Source organism: Aedes albopictus, chromosome 2, assembly GCF_035046485.1.
Source record: "Aedes albopictus strain Foshan chromosome 2, AalbF5, whole genome shotgun sequence".
Classification (NCBI taxonomy): domain Eukaryota; kingdom Metazoa; phylum Arthropoda; class Insecta; order Diptera; family Culicidae; genus Aedes; species Aedes albopictus.
The window spans coordinates 265,164,957-265,177,611 of NC_085137.1; the positions used below are offsets into that span (position 1 = coordinate 265,164,957).

General features: G+C 44.2%; 1 protein-coding gene across 1 annotated transcript; it reads right to left on the minus strand.

Moving 5' to 3' along the window:
* Positions 1 to 5,687: 5,687 nt before the first annotated feature.
* LOC134286507 (uncharacterized) lies at positions 5,688 to 8,258 on the minus strand. The gene is made up of 3 exons (XM_062848127.1): positions 8,198 to 8,258; positions 7,713 to 8,147; positions 5,688 to 6,298 (listed from the first exon to the last, which is right to left on the minus strand). The coding sequence occupies exons 1-3, from the start codon at positions 8,256 to 8,258 to the stop codon at positions 5,688 to 5,690; spliced, it is 1,107 nt and encodes a 368-aa protein (XP_062704111.1).
* Positions 8,259 to 12,655: the final 4,397 nt, after the last annotated feature.

Below are 12,655 nucleotides of genomic sequence, written 5' to 3' on the forward strand. Positions count from 1 at the left end.
GTTCAGATATGGTCTGATACTGTTTTCCTGCTAACCGTTCATCGGATTATCGAAAAAGCCGCTGTTTGATGTGTCGCATGCATGAGTTATGTTCAATTTGATATTTGGCCACTTCCGGCGGGACACCCAGAACCGGTTCCGGAACATTACCGGTTCAGATATGGTCTGAGACTATTTTCCTGCTTACCGTTCATCAGATAATCCGAAATGCCGTGGTTTGATGGGTCGCATGTATGGGTTTGGTGCATTTTCATGTCTGGCCCCTTTCAGGGGTACCGGTTCCGGAACACCTAAATGGCCATAACTCCGGAACGGCTGGACCGATCTGAACCATTTTCAATAGGAAACAATGGGACCAGATGCCGCGTCGAATGAGCCATCGATCGTTAAAATCGCTTGATATTTACTATCTAAAAGTGAGGTGACCTTTTTTTGTACACATACACACACACATACATACACACACACATACACACACACATACACACACACATACACACACACAGACATCATCTCAACTCGTCGAGCTGAGTCGATTGGTATATGAAACTTGCCCCTCTGGGGGCTCTATCGAAATTTCATTTTTGGAGTGAACATATAGCCTTTCGGTACACCTTGGTGTACGAGAAAGGCAAAACGAACAGCAAAGTAGAATGAAATGCCAAGCAAAATAAAACACCCACGCCTTCAACCGTTAGTTTGCAAATCTGTTCGTAGCCCCATACAACTAAGCATTAAGGCTTCACACTCAGCTATGTCTGCCTCATATTTAGAGAGCGAACAACACAGAAAACTGTTCTTAAACCTCCTATAAGTAGGGTTGAGTCGTAGGAAAACAAATAACCAATACTAAAACACCTCCTCACCTGAATGTCGAGAAAGATATCCATACAAATTCCCTTCGCGGTCGATGATCCAGTTATGTACACTGAAGCTCTGCAGTAGGTTAACAACATGTAAACAATTCCGATGGATGAGTTGAAGGCAACACTAGGTACACACACATTCTGAAGCCTCCTCATTCCGATGGGCACCATACTTTTGTAAATATGTAGATATGTAGCACATTATATAAATCACCAACACTAGTATTACGTTTCGTTTCGTAGATTCAGATTGCGTCGGCCATTTTCATTTTTCGAATTCCCGTACACGCTCGTTGAAAACTACTCTAAACTGAGTAGTTTTCGACTCACTCTGATACTTTAAAGGTAGCTGTCAAAAGAGATTAACTTTATTTTATAAAAGAGAGTGGCTTTCAACTTACACACGAATAAAACTAAGCTTTACTCACTTTTGAGTAATGGCTTAACAAAAGCACTTTTTCATAACCATCGAAAACTGGTGAAAACTTGTCAAAAATACAATGAGTTTAGATCTTTTTCTAAGTAAAACTTTTTTTAAAACAACAGGGTAAGTTTTTTGAATGATAAACATATGATATAATAAAATTATTACGCAATAGTGTGTTCAATTTTTTTTTCAGGAACTTGATATTAAGTGAACCAAGAAGTGAACTGAAATTTCGTTTTCGATTTTGTGCGGAATCCCGATTTCCGATCCGGGCATCAGAAATGCAATACAGGAGAACCCTGAAGTCTATGTACCGCATCGGTGGAGTGAATCAAGGAGTGAATACCTTTCCTCAAGACGAGGCCTAAGACGCACCGACTATAAGACAAGATTGGAATGCATCCGAGAGTTCAAATGATTAACATATTTTTTATGAATAATTCAAAATCATTATGTATTTGCCATGTCAATCTTTTTCCTGTATTATGTATTCATTCTGAATAATCCATGAATAAATAATATAGTTCGCTTCTTTGGTAATTAGTTACTTTTGCCAACAAGTTTATCGCAGAATTTTATTACCAAAATATGGCTCCATGATTTTTTAAAGCGAGTAACATCTACTCACTTTTGCTTTTATTGAAATGAGAAAAGTGAGCCAAAGCTACTCTAATCATGAGAAAATCGATCGTTACTCAAAAATGAGTATTCGACGATTACTCCATTTTGAGCTGTTCCACTTTGTACCATACTCTTTAGAGTAGTTTTCAACGAGCGTGTTGGAGTTACCCTAACCAGCGGGCACTCCCTCGAGCAGCTCGGATAAGTATGAGTGAGGTTTCAGCGTAGATGGGGGATAACGTCAAATGAATTGACAGATGGGAAAAACGTCAGACTAACTTATTATGAATTTGCGATGTCATTAATCGTGTGAATGAAAGATTTTTGTCACGCTTATCAGGTAAATATTGAATTTATCCTCGAATTTATTATTGTTTACCTAAATGATAGTTTATTACAGATTATATAAGAGACAAATAAATTGTTGGTTGATTTGAGGTGCAAATAGGTTGTGTAGGAGACTAAATGTAAGCATTACTGAAATAGTATTTATGTGCCCTTCTTAACCTACAATAAATTTACCAACAGCTTTGAGCTTACTTGATCCGGCAACTGACGAGTTTGCTTCATTGATCTCCCGAAAATCAATTCACCAGCAACAATCTCAAAGATTTACCGACCGGAGAATGGAGAAATCCTTCGTCCGCCAGACCCGTTCCAAGACCAAGGCTGCCAGAATCGCGAATCCCGCCAGTGGTGTACTCCTTAGTACTACCGCCCAGGCCCCAGACCCGGCAGAGAATGGATTCATGCCTTCGATGATCGACTCCGAGCACGGACAGGACCATGAATGTGTGCTGTGTGATCGACCCAACATTGCGGAGTGGTATATGGTCCAATGCGGAGGATGCAAGCGTTGGTACCACTTCTCCTGCACCAGGGTGGATACGAAGACGGTTCATTCGAAATAGTTCGTCTGTGTGGAGTGTACGCGGAAACAGATTCTCCAGCGGTCAACCAGATCTGTGTCTAGCCGATCGAGCGCTGCAAGTAGTCAACGGTCGCAGTATGAACGTGAACTTCAACGTTTGGAAGACGAGCGACGCGCCGAAGAACAGGTCGAAGAAGAGCGTCTACGGCAGGAAAAGCTGCTAATTGAGAAAGCCGCCAAGGAGAAGCTGGAGCGAGAAAAGCAGTTCATCGCCAAAAAACACGAACTGCTACGCCTTCAAGACGATGAGATTGTGAGCACTTCAAGCCGTCGTAGCAAGAGAAGCAGCATTCAGCGAGTGGAGGACTGGGTAGATGAGCTCGTTGACCCCGCCGCTGTGCCTGGCGACCAAGAACAAGTTCCAGTACCGGTTGACCGACAATCTATGCCAGTTGGTGCGTCTACTCCGTTGAGCCGATGTGAGATCAGTATTGAAGGGCTTCAAGGGAACTTGACTGGCGTTGATAATCTTGAAAAGGGTTTAACATGCGTTGACAAGCTGCAAACCTCCGCACCTCGGACAATCGGAAGCATCACGATTGGGGATAGCCCAGAGGCGGAACTTCCGGAGCTGGCGTTAGTGGACATTCAACCGTATGTGCGGCTTTTGGACGAATCCGTGCCGACCTCATCGAACATCGGACCGCCGCAGTCGAAAATAGGAACAAATCCTAAAATCATCGCAAAGGTAACAAATCCTTCTCCGTTTGAGCTGTGGCATCGTGAGACGTGTAACCGCCGACCGCAGCGGGAAGACGACGTCATCAGAAACAATGAAAACCGTCTACACGAAATCGAGGCTGCTTTGCAACGACAACGCGATCTGGAACTGAAGCACCAGCAGGAAACGGTACTGAGGCGTAGGCGAGAGGTAGACCTTGTGAATCGTTTGAATCGACTGGAAGACCAACGTGCAGAGGAGCGGCAACAGCTGAAGGAAGTAGAAAGTGCGTTGAAGAGGCAACTGGAGGAGAGCCAACTACGGTACCAAGTCCTGGAGACGAAACGTAGGCAGGAGCAATCTGCACGGGAGGATCAGCTACGTCAATATCAAGAGCGAGAGCGTCTACTAACCGAACAGAAGCATTCCAAAACCCGGAGGGCGCAGTAGGTCAGTCTCAAGGCATTGCGGCGTTTCAACTTCAACAGGCTACAGTGGACCAGTTGCAAGGTGCACCGTTTCAACTTCACCAACCGACACCGTTTCTACCGCACGGAGCTGCAGCATGTCTACAACAAGATGCACCAGTGAGTCAACTACAACAGGGTGTCCCGGATGCCCCGGTACCTATTAGACCCGTGAGTAATCCACTGGCGGCGTTGGTAAGTGATCCGGTATGCAATCTGCGCGAAACCGATACTAGGCAGGTAGCTAGGTCAGTTAGTGGAACACCTTGTCTAGATGTGCCAGGTAGAATAGGAACGCCTCATACTTTCACGATAGACCAAGAGCTAGGACAGTCAAATGTAGGGCAACAGGGCCAGCCACAGTTCCATCACTTCAATCCACCAGAAATAAACATGTTGGGGGGGAATCATTTTCCGCAAGTCCAGTTCGGGCCAACGCGCCAACAGTTAATGGCCAGACAAGTGATTCCAAAGGAGCTGCCGGCGTTTTCCGGGGATCCTACTGAGTGGCCGCTATTCGTAAGTAGCTACCAGTATTCAACAGATGCGTTTGGCTACTCAGATTCCGAGAACCTGCTGCGACTGCAACGATCACTGAAAGGTACCGCAAAGGAGGCAGTGAGCAGTTTCCTTCTACATCCGTCAACGGTACCGCAAATCATGGCCACTCTACAGACACTTTACGGGAGGCCGGAACAAATCGTTCATCACATGGTGGCCAAGGTTCGCGCAACGCCTGCTCCAAAGGCGGACAGGCTGGAAACGCTAGTCACATTTGGTCTGGTTGTCAAAAAACCTGTGTGGACATCTAAGGGCAATCGGGATGGAAATTACCTTTCAAATCCCATCCTGCTTCAGGAGCTCGTCGACAAGCTGCCGCCCAATATCAAATTTAGCTGGGCGTTGTATCAGGAGCAACAACCGGTCGTCAACTTGCGTACGTTTGGCGACTACATGGGTAGAGTGACGGCTGCTACGAGCGGCGTAACAAACATCTGTCCGCCCACCAAGCCGCAGAAGGATGAAAAGCCGAGTGTTGGGGGGGAAGCTTCCCAAACTCTTTTAAGCAAACCTTGGTGTTATCGTGGTAAGCTAAAAGCTAGAAGTAAATTTATTTAGTTCATCGGTCTCTCTAGTCACCCTAATTCACTTACATTTTTTGGTGAACTCTTCAGGAGCTCGGATCGTATCACTTACAGGTTTCCCTTCATTAGATAGTTCTGTGGGTTCAAATAATGCGATTACATCTTTCTGAACTACTATGCTACGTAAATACTCACAATATGATTTCTTTATCACTTGTCCAATCCTCAACGAAGTGGGTGATTTAGTATCAAACCTAGCTCAGAAGTATACATAATATAGGTTATCAAATTTCAATTAATTGGTTGCATGTTACCTCTTCACGTATTGTAGCTTAAAGAACAATTGTATATATGAATAAGCACCAATTCACTTGTTTAAGATAGATTCTTTGTGTAAACTAATATTAAGAAAGAAAACTGGGTATAATTCTATATTTTAGACCTGGGATGCGGTATGCAGCTATTCACAATGATAAGCGGTTATTATTTTTCGTTTTGATCTAGTCATTCCCTTCTTTGCACACAATCCATCGATCGATCTGAGTAGCGTTCAAAGACTGGTAGATCACTGCATCACAATGTTTATCAACCACAGTGTGGGCGACGTGACATCCCCCCTCCCGTGAACCCTAGTTGCGTTCTTGTTTCTCAAGGACATCTGCCTTGGGTTCACTACTCTTCACGTCAAGCACCGCCAGTTTCACTGCTGGCCGTCGAAGGCTTCCGGTTGCTGTCCGGACCAAAGCCTGGCGAACTCCTCCGTCACGTCCGGGTATCACCTCCTCTACTCGTCCTCGAATCCACTGGTCCCTCGCCATTCCAGCCACAACCAACACCAAGTCTCCAACAGCTATATCTCGGGTCTCCTTGAACCACTTCGACCTCCGTGTGATTACCGGCAGGTATTCCTTTACCCACCTTGCCCATAACACTTGTGTTATAGATTGCGCCAGTCTCCAGCTATTTCTAAGAGCCATTGGACTATCAACGGTCTCGAGCGGAAGGAACTTGCCGCCGTTGGAGGACCCCAGAAGAAAATGATTTGGAGTAATGGCTTCCTGGTCCGCCGACTCTAGCGGGATGTAGGTCAGGGGTCGCGAATTTATCAAAGCCTCTGCTTCCAGAAGAATTGTTTCGAGGACTTCGTCGTCCGGTTTACGTGGAACGTTGGCTATGGACTCTATCGCAACCTTGACAGACCTTACGAGACGCTCCCATGCACCTCCCATATGGGAAGTAGCTGGTGGGATGAAGCACCATCGTCACGGAGAAAAATCAAGTTGGTTTGAAACAACAAACTAGTTTGTTGATTTTTAAACTGATGGATTTGTTATTTCAAATTCAACATTTGTTGTTTTCAAACTAAAATTGGCAGTTGAAATAACCTCGTTTATTTGTTGTTTCTAATATTGGTAAGTGATATACGGTCCAGTAAAAACAAACTAAAATGTTTGTAGTTTACAACAAAATCCATGGTTTGTTTTTACTAATGTTTGAGTTGTCAATTACGTTTGTAATTCGAGAAAAACAAACCGAAACTTTGATTTGTTTCAACAAACTGTCCATGTACAATCAAACCAACATGTTAGTTAGGGAAAATTCAACTGGAATTCCAGTTCATAACAAACCAGATTATTAGTTTGTTTGATTTTGATCAGGAGTACCCGGTTCGTACAACCATTTTACAGACGATAATTGAAACGCCTCGTGGATCGCAGCTGGAACTGAGTGTAAAGAATTGCGGTTCGTTGTGTTTATTTATTTTTTGTTGAACTTCGAACTTACTTCAGAATCTCAGGTAAGCTTCTATATTTCAACCCGATTTCAACATTCATAGTGTGAAGTAAAAATTCATAATATTTTTAGGCACGTTTGAAATCCTGGGCTTCCCTGCCATGTTTCATACGGAACTTGACCGCCGTATTCTAACACAAGAATGAACCAAGGAATTCAAGGATGAATAGTGCATTGTATCATTTTTTGGAACAAACTGACGTGAAATTGAATCGGAGCAAGAAACGAATTGTGCTCAACGGTGGAGTTTTGCTAGGATACTTGTCGTGATATTTTGTGATGAGGAAATGCTGAATCGCTGAGAAGGACTAAACATGAATAAAATTACTATTTTTCAGCGAATGTGAATGTTGTTAGTAGCGAAATAAATAAAACTAGTTGCATGCTTTATAACAAATTATTTTATTGAAAACAAGAGAAAAAGAAAAATAAGAGCAACAAACAATTAAAAAACAACTAATTCATTAGTTAATTCAAACGACACGTTGGTTCAGAACAAACTAGTTTCCGGTATATTCAAACGCATATTTTTGGTTTGAAACAACTGATCGCGGCGGTTGTTTCTGAAGCTGTCATACGAAACAACCATCACGTTTGTTATTTCAACCAATGTTTTGTTATTTTTACCCGCAAGCTCAGAAACACAACAACAAACTATGTTAGTTAGTTTCAACCGGCGTTGGTTGTTGAAAGCAACTAAAATATTGGTTGTGCCATAATCTACCTTGAATTCCGGTTAAAACAAACTAAATCCTGTTTGTAATTACAAACATTTTTTCTCCGTGGTGTCTTGGAGGTTGTGAACGTATGTGCTAGGACGTCGTTCCGTCTTATAATCTCCTCTCTTTGCAACTCCTTACTCGCGCCTTGGAAACATGTCCCATTGTCCGAATAAAATTCGGCTGGATGTCCACGCCGGGCTATGAAACGTCGCGCAGCCATGACGCACGACTCGGTAGACAAGCTATGAACTACCTCCAAATGCACTGCGCGAACACTTAGACAGGTGAACAAGGCAATCCATCTCTTCACGGAGCTTCTACCAACTCTCACCAGTATATGCCCGAAGTAATCTACTCCGACGGAGGAAAATGGCCGGACGAACGGCTGAAGTCGTGCAGCAGGGAGCGGTGCCATCACAGGAGGGCTCGGCAATGCTTTCCTCACTCGGCACATTATGCAGTTTTTGGCAACCTTTTCAATCAGGGCGCGTAGTTTAGCGATTTCGAAACGTTGCCGCATCTCATTGACGATGGTCTCTCGGTTGGCATGGCGGAAACGACGATGGAACCAGTCTGTAATTAGGAACGTTATGTGATGTTGTCTAGGTAGAATTGTGGGGTACTTAGCTTCGGTCGGTGCAAAAGTTGCTGCACCGATTCTGCCACGCTGCCGTAGTACTCCATGTTCGTCGATGTAGGGCCAGTTTTTGTAGATGGGACTGCATTTTGAAACAATCCGGTGACGTTGTTCTGGTGGTCCCTGTGTTTCCGACAAAATGACAATTTCTTCGGGATAAGCTTCTGCTTGTGCCACTTTCCACAGTACCATCTCAGCTCGCTGCAGCTCGTCCTGGCATAGAATACCTAATCACAGTATAGAACCACTTCGTTTCCGACGCATGTTGTCTGTAAATCGTAGCACGAACGCCATCGTTCGCTGGAGACGAGTCCAATTGCTGAATCGGGATACATCAATCAACGGAAGAATCGTGGAATGGGTAAGGTTCGACCGCAATTCCTCGCATGTAGTAGTGGTTTGAGTGGGGTCAGAGTGTTTCCGGCTGTTGAAGGAACGATGGTCCACTAAGCCATGGACTATCAGATGAAAAATCTGGAGCGCTCTTCCATTTAGTGGCGAGGTCGGCTGTATTCATTCCAGAGGGTACCCATCTCCATTCTCCAACATCAGTCGTCGTGAGGATTTCACCAATGCGAACGGCGACAAACTTGTTATAGCGACGATGTTCCGATCGTATCCACGCTAACACCGTGCTAGAATCGCTCCACAGCACTCGGCGGTTGATGGCATAGGTGTGGTAACCTTGAATAGATTCCAACATGCGGACACCCAAGATAGCTGCCTTCAGTTCCAGGCGAGGAGTTGATAAAACTTTCAGCGGGGCTACTTTGGTTTTCGCGCAGATCAATGCCATTTGGATCCCGTTCTCGGTTTCAAGTCGGTAGTAAGCTACACAGGCATATGCAGAGTCGCTTGCGCCAACAAGAATGTGTATCTCTAGCCAATCAAAGTTTTTAGGGAACGGAGAGCTGAAGTAGCATCGTGGGATCTGCATTGTATCCAGTTGTGGAAAGTAGGAAATCCATTGTCGCCAACGAATGAAGAGTTGTTCGTTGATTTTTTGGTCCCAGTCGATTCCTGAAGCCCAGACATCCTGCATCAATATCTTACCGTGGACTAGGAAGAATGCTACGAATCCTAAAGGGTCAAATAGGCTCATGATCACCTTCAGGACCTCGCGCTTTGTAGGGACGTAATTCTCTTTGAGAATCACTCTCAAGTCTTCACGAACCGCAAAGGTGTACGTAAAGACATCATCTGCTGGCATCCATTTCATCCCGAGTACTGATTCGGCAGCCTCTCCACGTGTAAGAGCGAACTCTTTTGACGAATCTGGTTCGATCTCCCCAGTTCGCAGCAAAACTTTGCCCTCGTTCGACAAAAAGTTGCGGATTTCAAATCCACCCTTGGAGTGGACAAACTTCACATCGTTTACTACCTGTACTGCTTCGTCTATAGATTTGAAGCTGTCTAGGTAGTCATCCACGTAGTGATGCTCCTTAATAGCCGCCGCGGCTCGGGGATAGTGTAGCGCATATTGTTCAGCGTTGATGTTCTTGACGAACTGAGCGGACGATGGGGAGCAGGTAGAGCCGAACATTGTGACTCCAATAGCATAGACCTGAATAGGATCACCGGGTTTATGACGGTAGACGAACATTTGAGTGTTCCTATCAGCCTCCTGCAACTTTATCTGGAGAAACATCTCCCTGATATCTCCAGTTACTGCCGCCGGAAACAGTCGGAAACCGCTGAGAACCCTTGGAAGCGCAGTGAGAAGATCGGGACCTTTCAGCAAAAACGAGTTAAATGAAACTCCCTCGACTGTAGCGGCAGCATCCCAGATCAGCCGAATTTTTCCCGGCTTCTTTGCGTTGATGACAACCCCGAGAGGAAGAAACCATGTCTTCCGAGAATCAATGGCAACTGTTTCCGGTTTGGTTAGCTTTCTCTCGAAGTCGAAGATTTGCTCACTTACCCGCTTCGCCAACGGTGGATTACCCATCAGCTTCCCAGCCAGCAAATTGGTTGCTATATCCAAATTGCAACTGAAATAGTCACACATATATAACACCAAAGAAATCGTATTCAATGCGCGAAACAGGCATATACATACCAAAGTGGAGGCCATATCGAAACATATATACGATTACTTCGATTCTATCCAACATGATTTACGATTTCTCGAAAAATTTCTACGATTTCTCCGATTTTATGCGTCTAAATATACGATTATGCATGATCTTATTACGATTGAGTGTATCAATATACGACTCAAGATTTTCAAATAAAAAACCAATTGGTGTTCAGTGGGAATCGAACTTAGGTCCTTTGATTGAGAACTGCGCGTTATCTCTACTGGCTATATTGCCAAGTTGGAAATAGAGTGTTCAAAGTGAATGGCATGAAACGAATAAAAATTAGCATGTTGTGCATTGAGTGGCACAAGTGGTGCCGTGCAAGAGGCCCGGAATGGACATCGTTGTTGGAATCTATGCATCACTTATTGTAAGTCATCTGCTGTATATAAATAGTACGAAAACCTATATATTTGGTTGAATTTATTGCTACCATGGTTGGAATGTGTCAACAACAGCAAAATTACAAATTTGCGATGAATACCATGTTTTCTTTTTCTCCATCATACAAATATGAAAACAAAACCATTAACGATTTCCGAGATTAATATACGACTATTAAAAGTGCAGTAACAATCATATGCGACTGTAAAAATGAATATACGATTTCGTTCACTTCGTATACGATGCAAGTATGACGCAAACGATCAATATACAACATTGTTATAGTTGTATACGATTTCACCGATTTTAAACATATCTTTAGGTAGCAAGCTCGATTTAGTAGATTCATATACGATGTGAAGCAACGATTTCCACAATTCAAAGAAATCATATATACGATGCTAGCGAACTTGCAGCTTGACACTAAGATTGCATGTTTTTTTCACGATTCTATCCGATTCTGTGCGATCCTACCGATAGTATCTCGCACCTTTTATGATCGGAGACGACTATATGAAACAAAATCGCAATTGAAATTTAATTTGGCATGAAATGCGATTTTACGCAATCATTGTCAACAAATATACACATTATTATACAATTCTGATTCAATATATGAAAATATACGATTTTTTCCACACTATGATTTACGATATGTGGTTGGCTGGGTTCTTCTCGAGAGACTTCATCCGCCGAACTGCCATCGGATACGTTTCTGAAAATTCTGGATCGTCGGATTTCCATAGAAGGCCTGTCTCAAATCTATTATCCGTGCGGCGTGTTGTTTTCTCTAGTAACCGTCGCGCTCTTTTATTCTCTTCTGACTCGAGCCTCTCGTATGAAGCGTTGACTCCGTTGTTGTCGAGCGTGAAGAAATCTCGCAGCTGTTCATTGAGAAGGTAGTCCGAATTTGACGCCGTTACGGTATGGAAGTTGACGATCACTTCCGGTACAGGTTTCGCCGAAAGACGGCCATAAATACTCCATCCCAGACGGCATTTCGCAGCAATCGCATCGGACGATCCTCCCTCTCTTATCTTCAGCGGAACTCCTAGGCGAAGATTGTCCAAACCAATCAGTAATTTGGGTTGCACTAAGTTATAGTCTGCGATTGGAAGTCCCTTGAGATGCTGGAAGCGAAAAGCCATCTTCTTGTAGTTCAACCTCTGCACTGGTAGATGCAAACAACTGACTGTGCGTGCCTGTCGAAGTTCGTATCGAGTTTCATTCTGTGCACCTGCTATTTGCATGCTGACTTCCTCTGATCGGAGTTCGTTTCGCTTCACATTCCCTGTCCATTGTAAGGTGAGTGGTTTCCTTGGACCAGAAACTCCGAGCTCCTTGGCCACCTTTTCTTCCAACATCGTTATCTGTGAACCTTCATCTATGAATGCGAATACCGTGATACATTTACCATTCACGTGGAGTATGACAGGTACAATTCTGAAGAGCGAGTGACCGTCGTTAACTGGAAGTTCATTCACTGAAACATTGACTGAGTGGGTTGATGGGATAGGAGCAGACGACGAATGCAAGAGAGAATGATGTTTGAGACGGCACCCATCAAATCCACACCCTTTCCACGATTTGCATGGCCATTTCCCATGGTTATTGAGGCAAGTTCTACAGAGACCCTTGTCTTCCACTTGCTTCCACCGGTCCTCCACGTTTAATTGCTTGAACCGTGCGCATTCGGCAACACGATGACCTTCGCTATTGCACATTCGACACTGTTTGGGTGGTCTCGGCGCTTTTACTGCTGACGAAGTGGGGAACGGAATCGCATCCTCGGCTGCGTGTGCTTGGATCCTTGCCTTTTCTCTTGATCGTTACTGCGCCTCAGGGTCTCCACGTTTTGGTAGACCTAGAAGTTCGAAGCTAACTTCAGTAGCCGCTTTCACTAGTCTGGTCATCAAGTCACCGAACGTAGAAACCGTTACAAGCGATTGAAGATCCTTGAAGGCTGCCCAATCCATTCT

Excerpts from the sequence above, each read along its gene's own strand:
- LOC134286507 (XM_062848127.1), bottom strand. The coding sequence starts at position 8,258 with ATGGAGTACTACGGCAGCGTGGCAGAATCGGTGCAGCAACTTTTGCAC. Across the intron at positions 8,148-8,197 it reads TTTGCACCGACCGAAGCTAA|ACTGGTTCCATCGTCGTTTC; the intron begins GTACCCCACAAT and ends TCCTAATTACAG. Across the intron at positions 6,299-7,712 it reads GACATGTTTCCAAGGCGCGA|CTACTTCCCATATGGGAGGT; the intron begins GTAAGGAGTTGC and ends TCATCCCACCAG.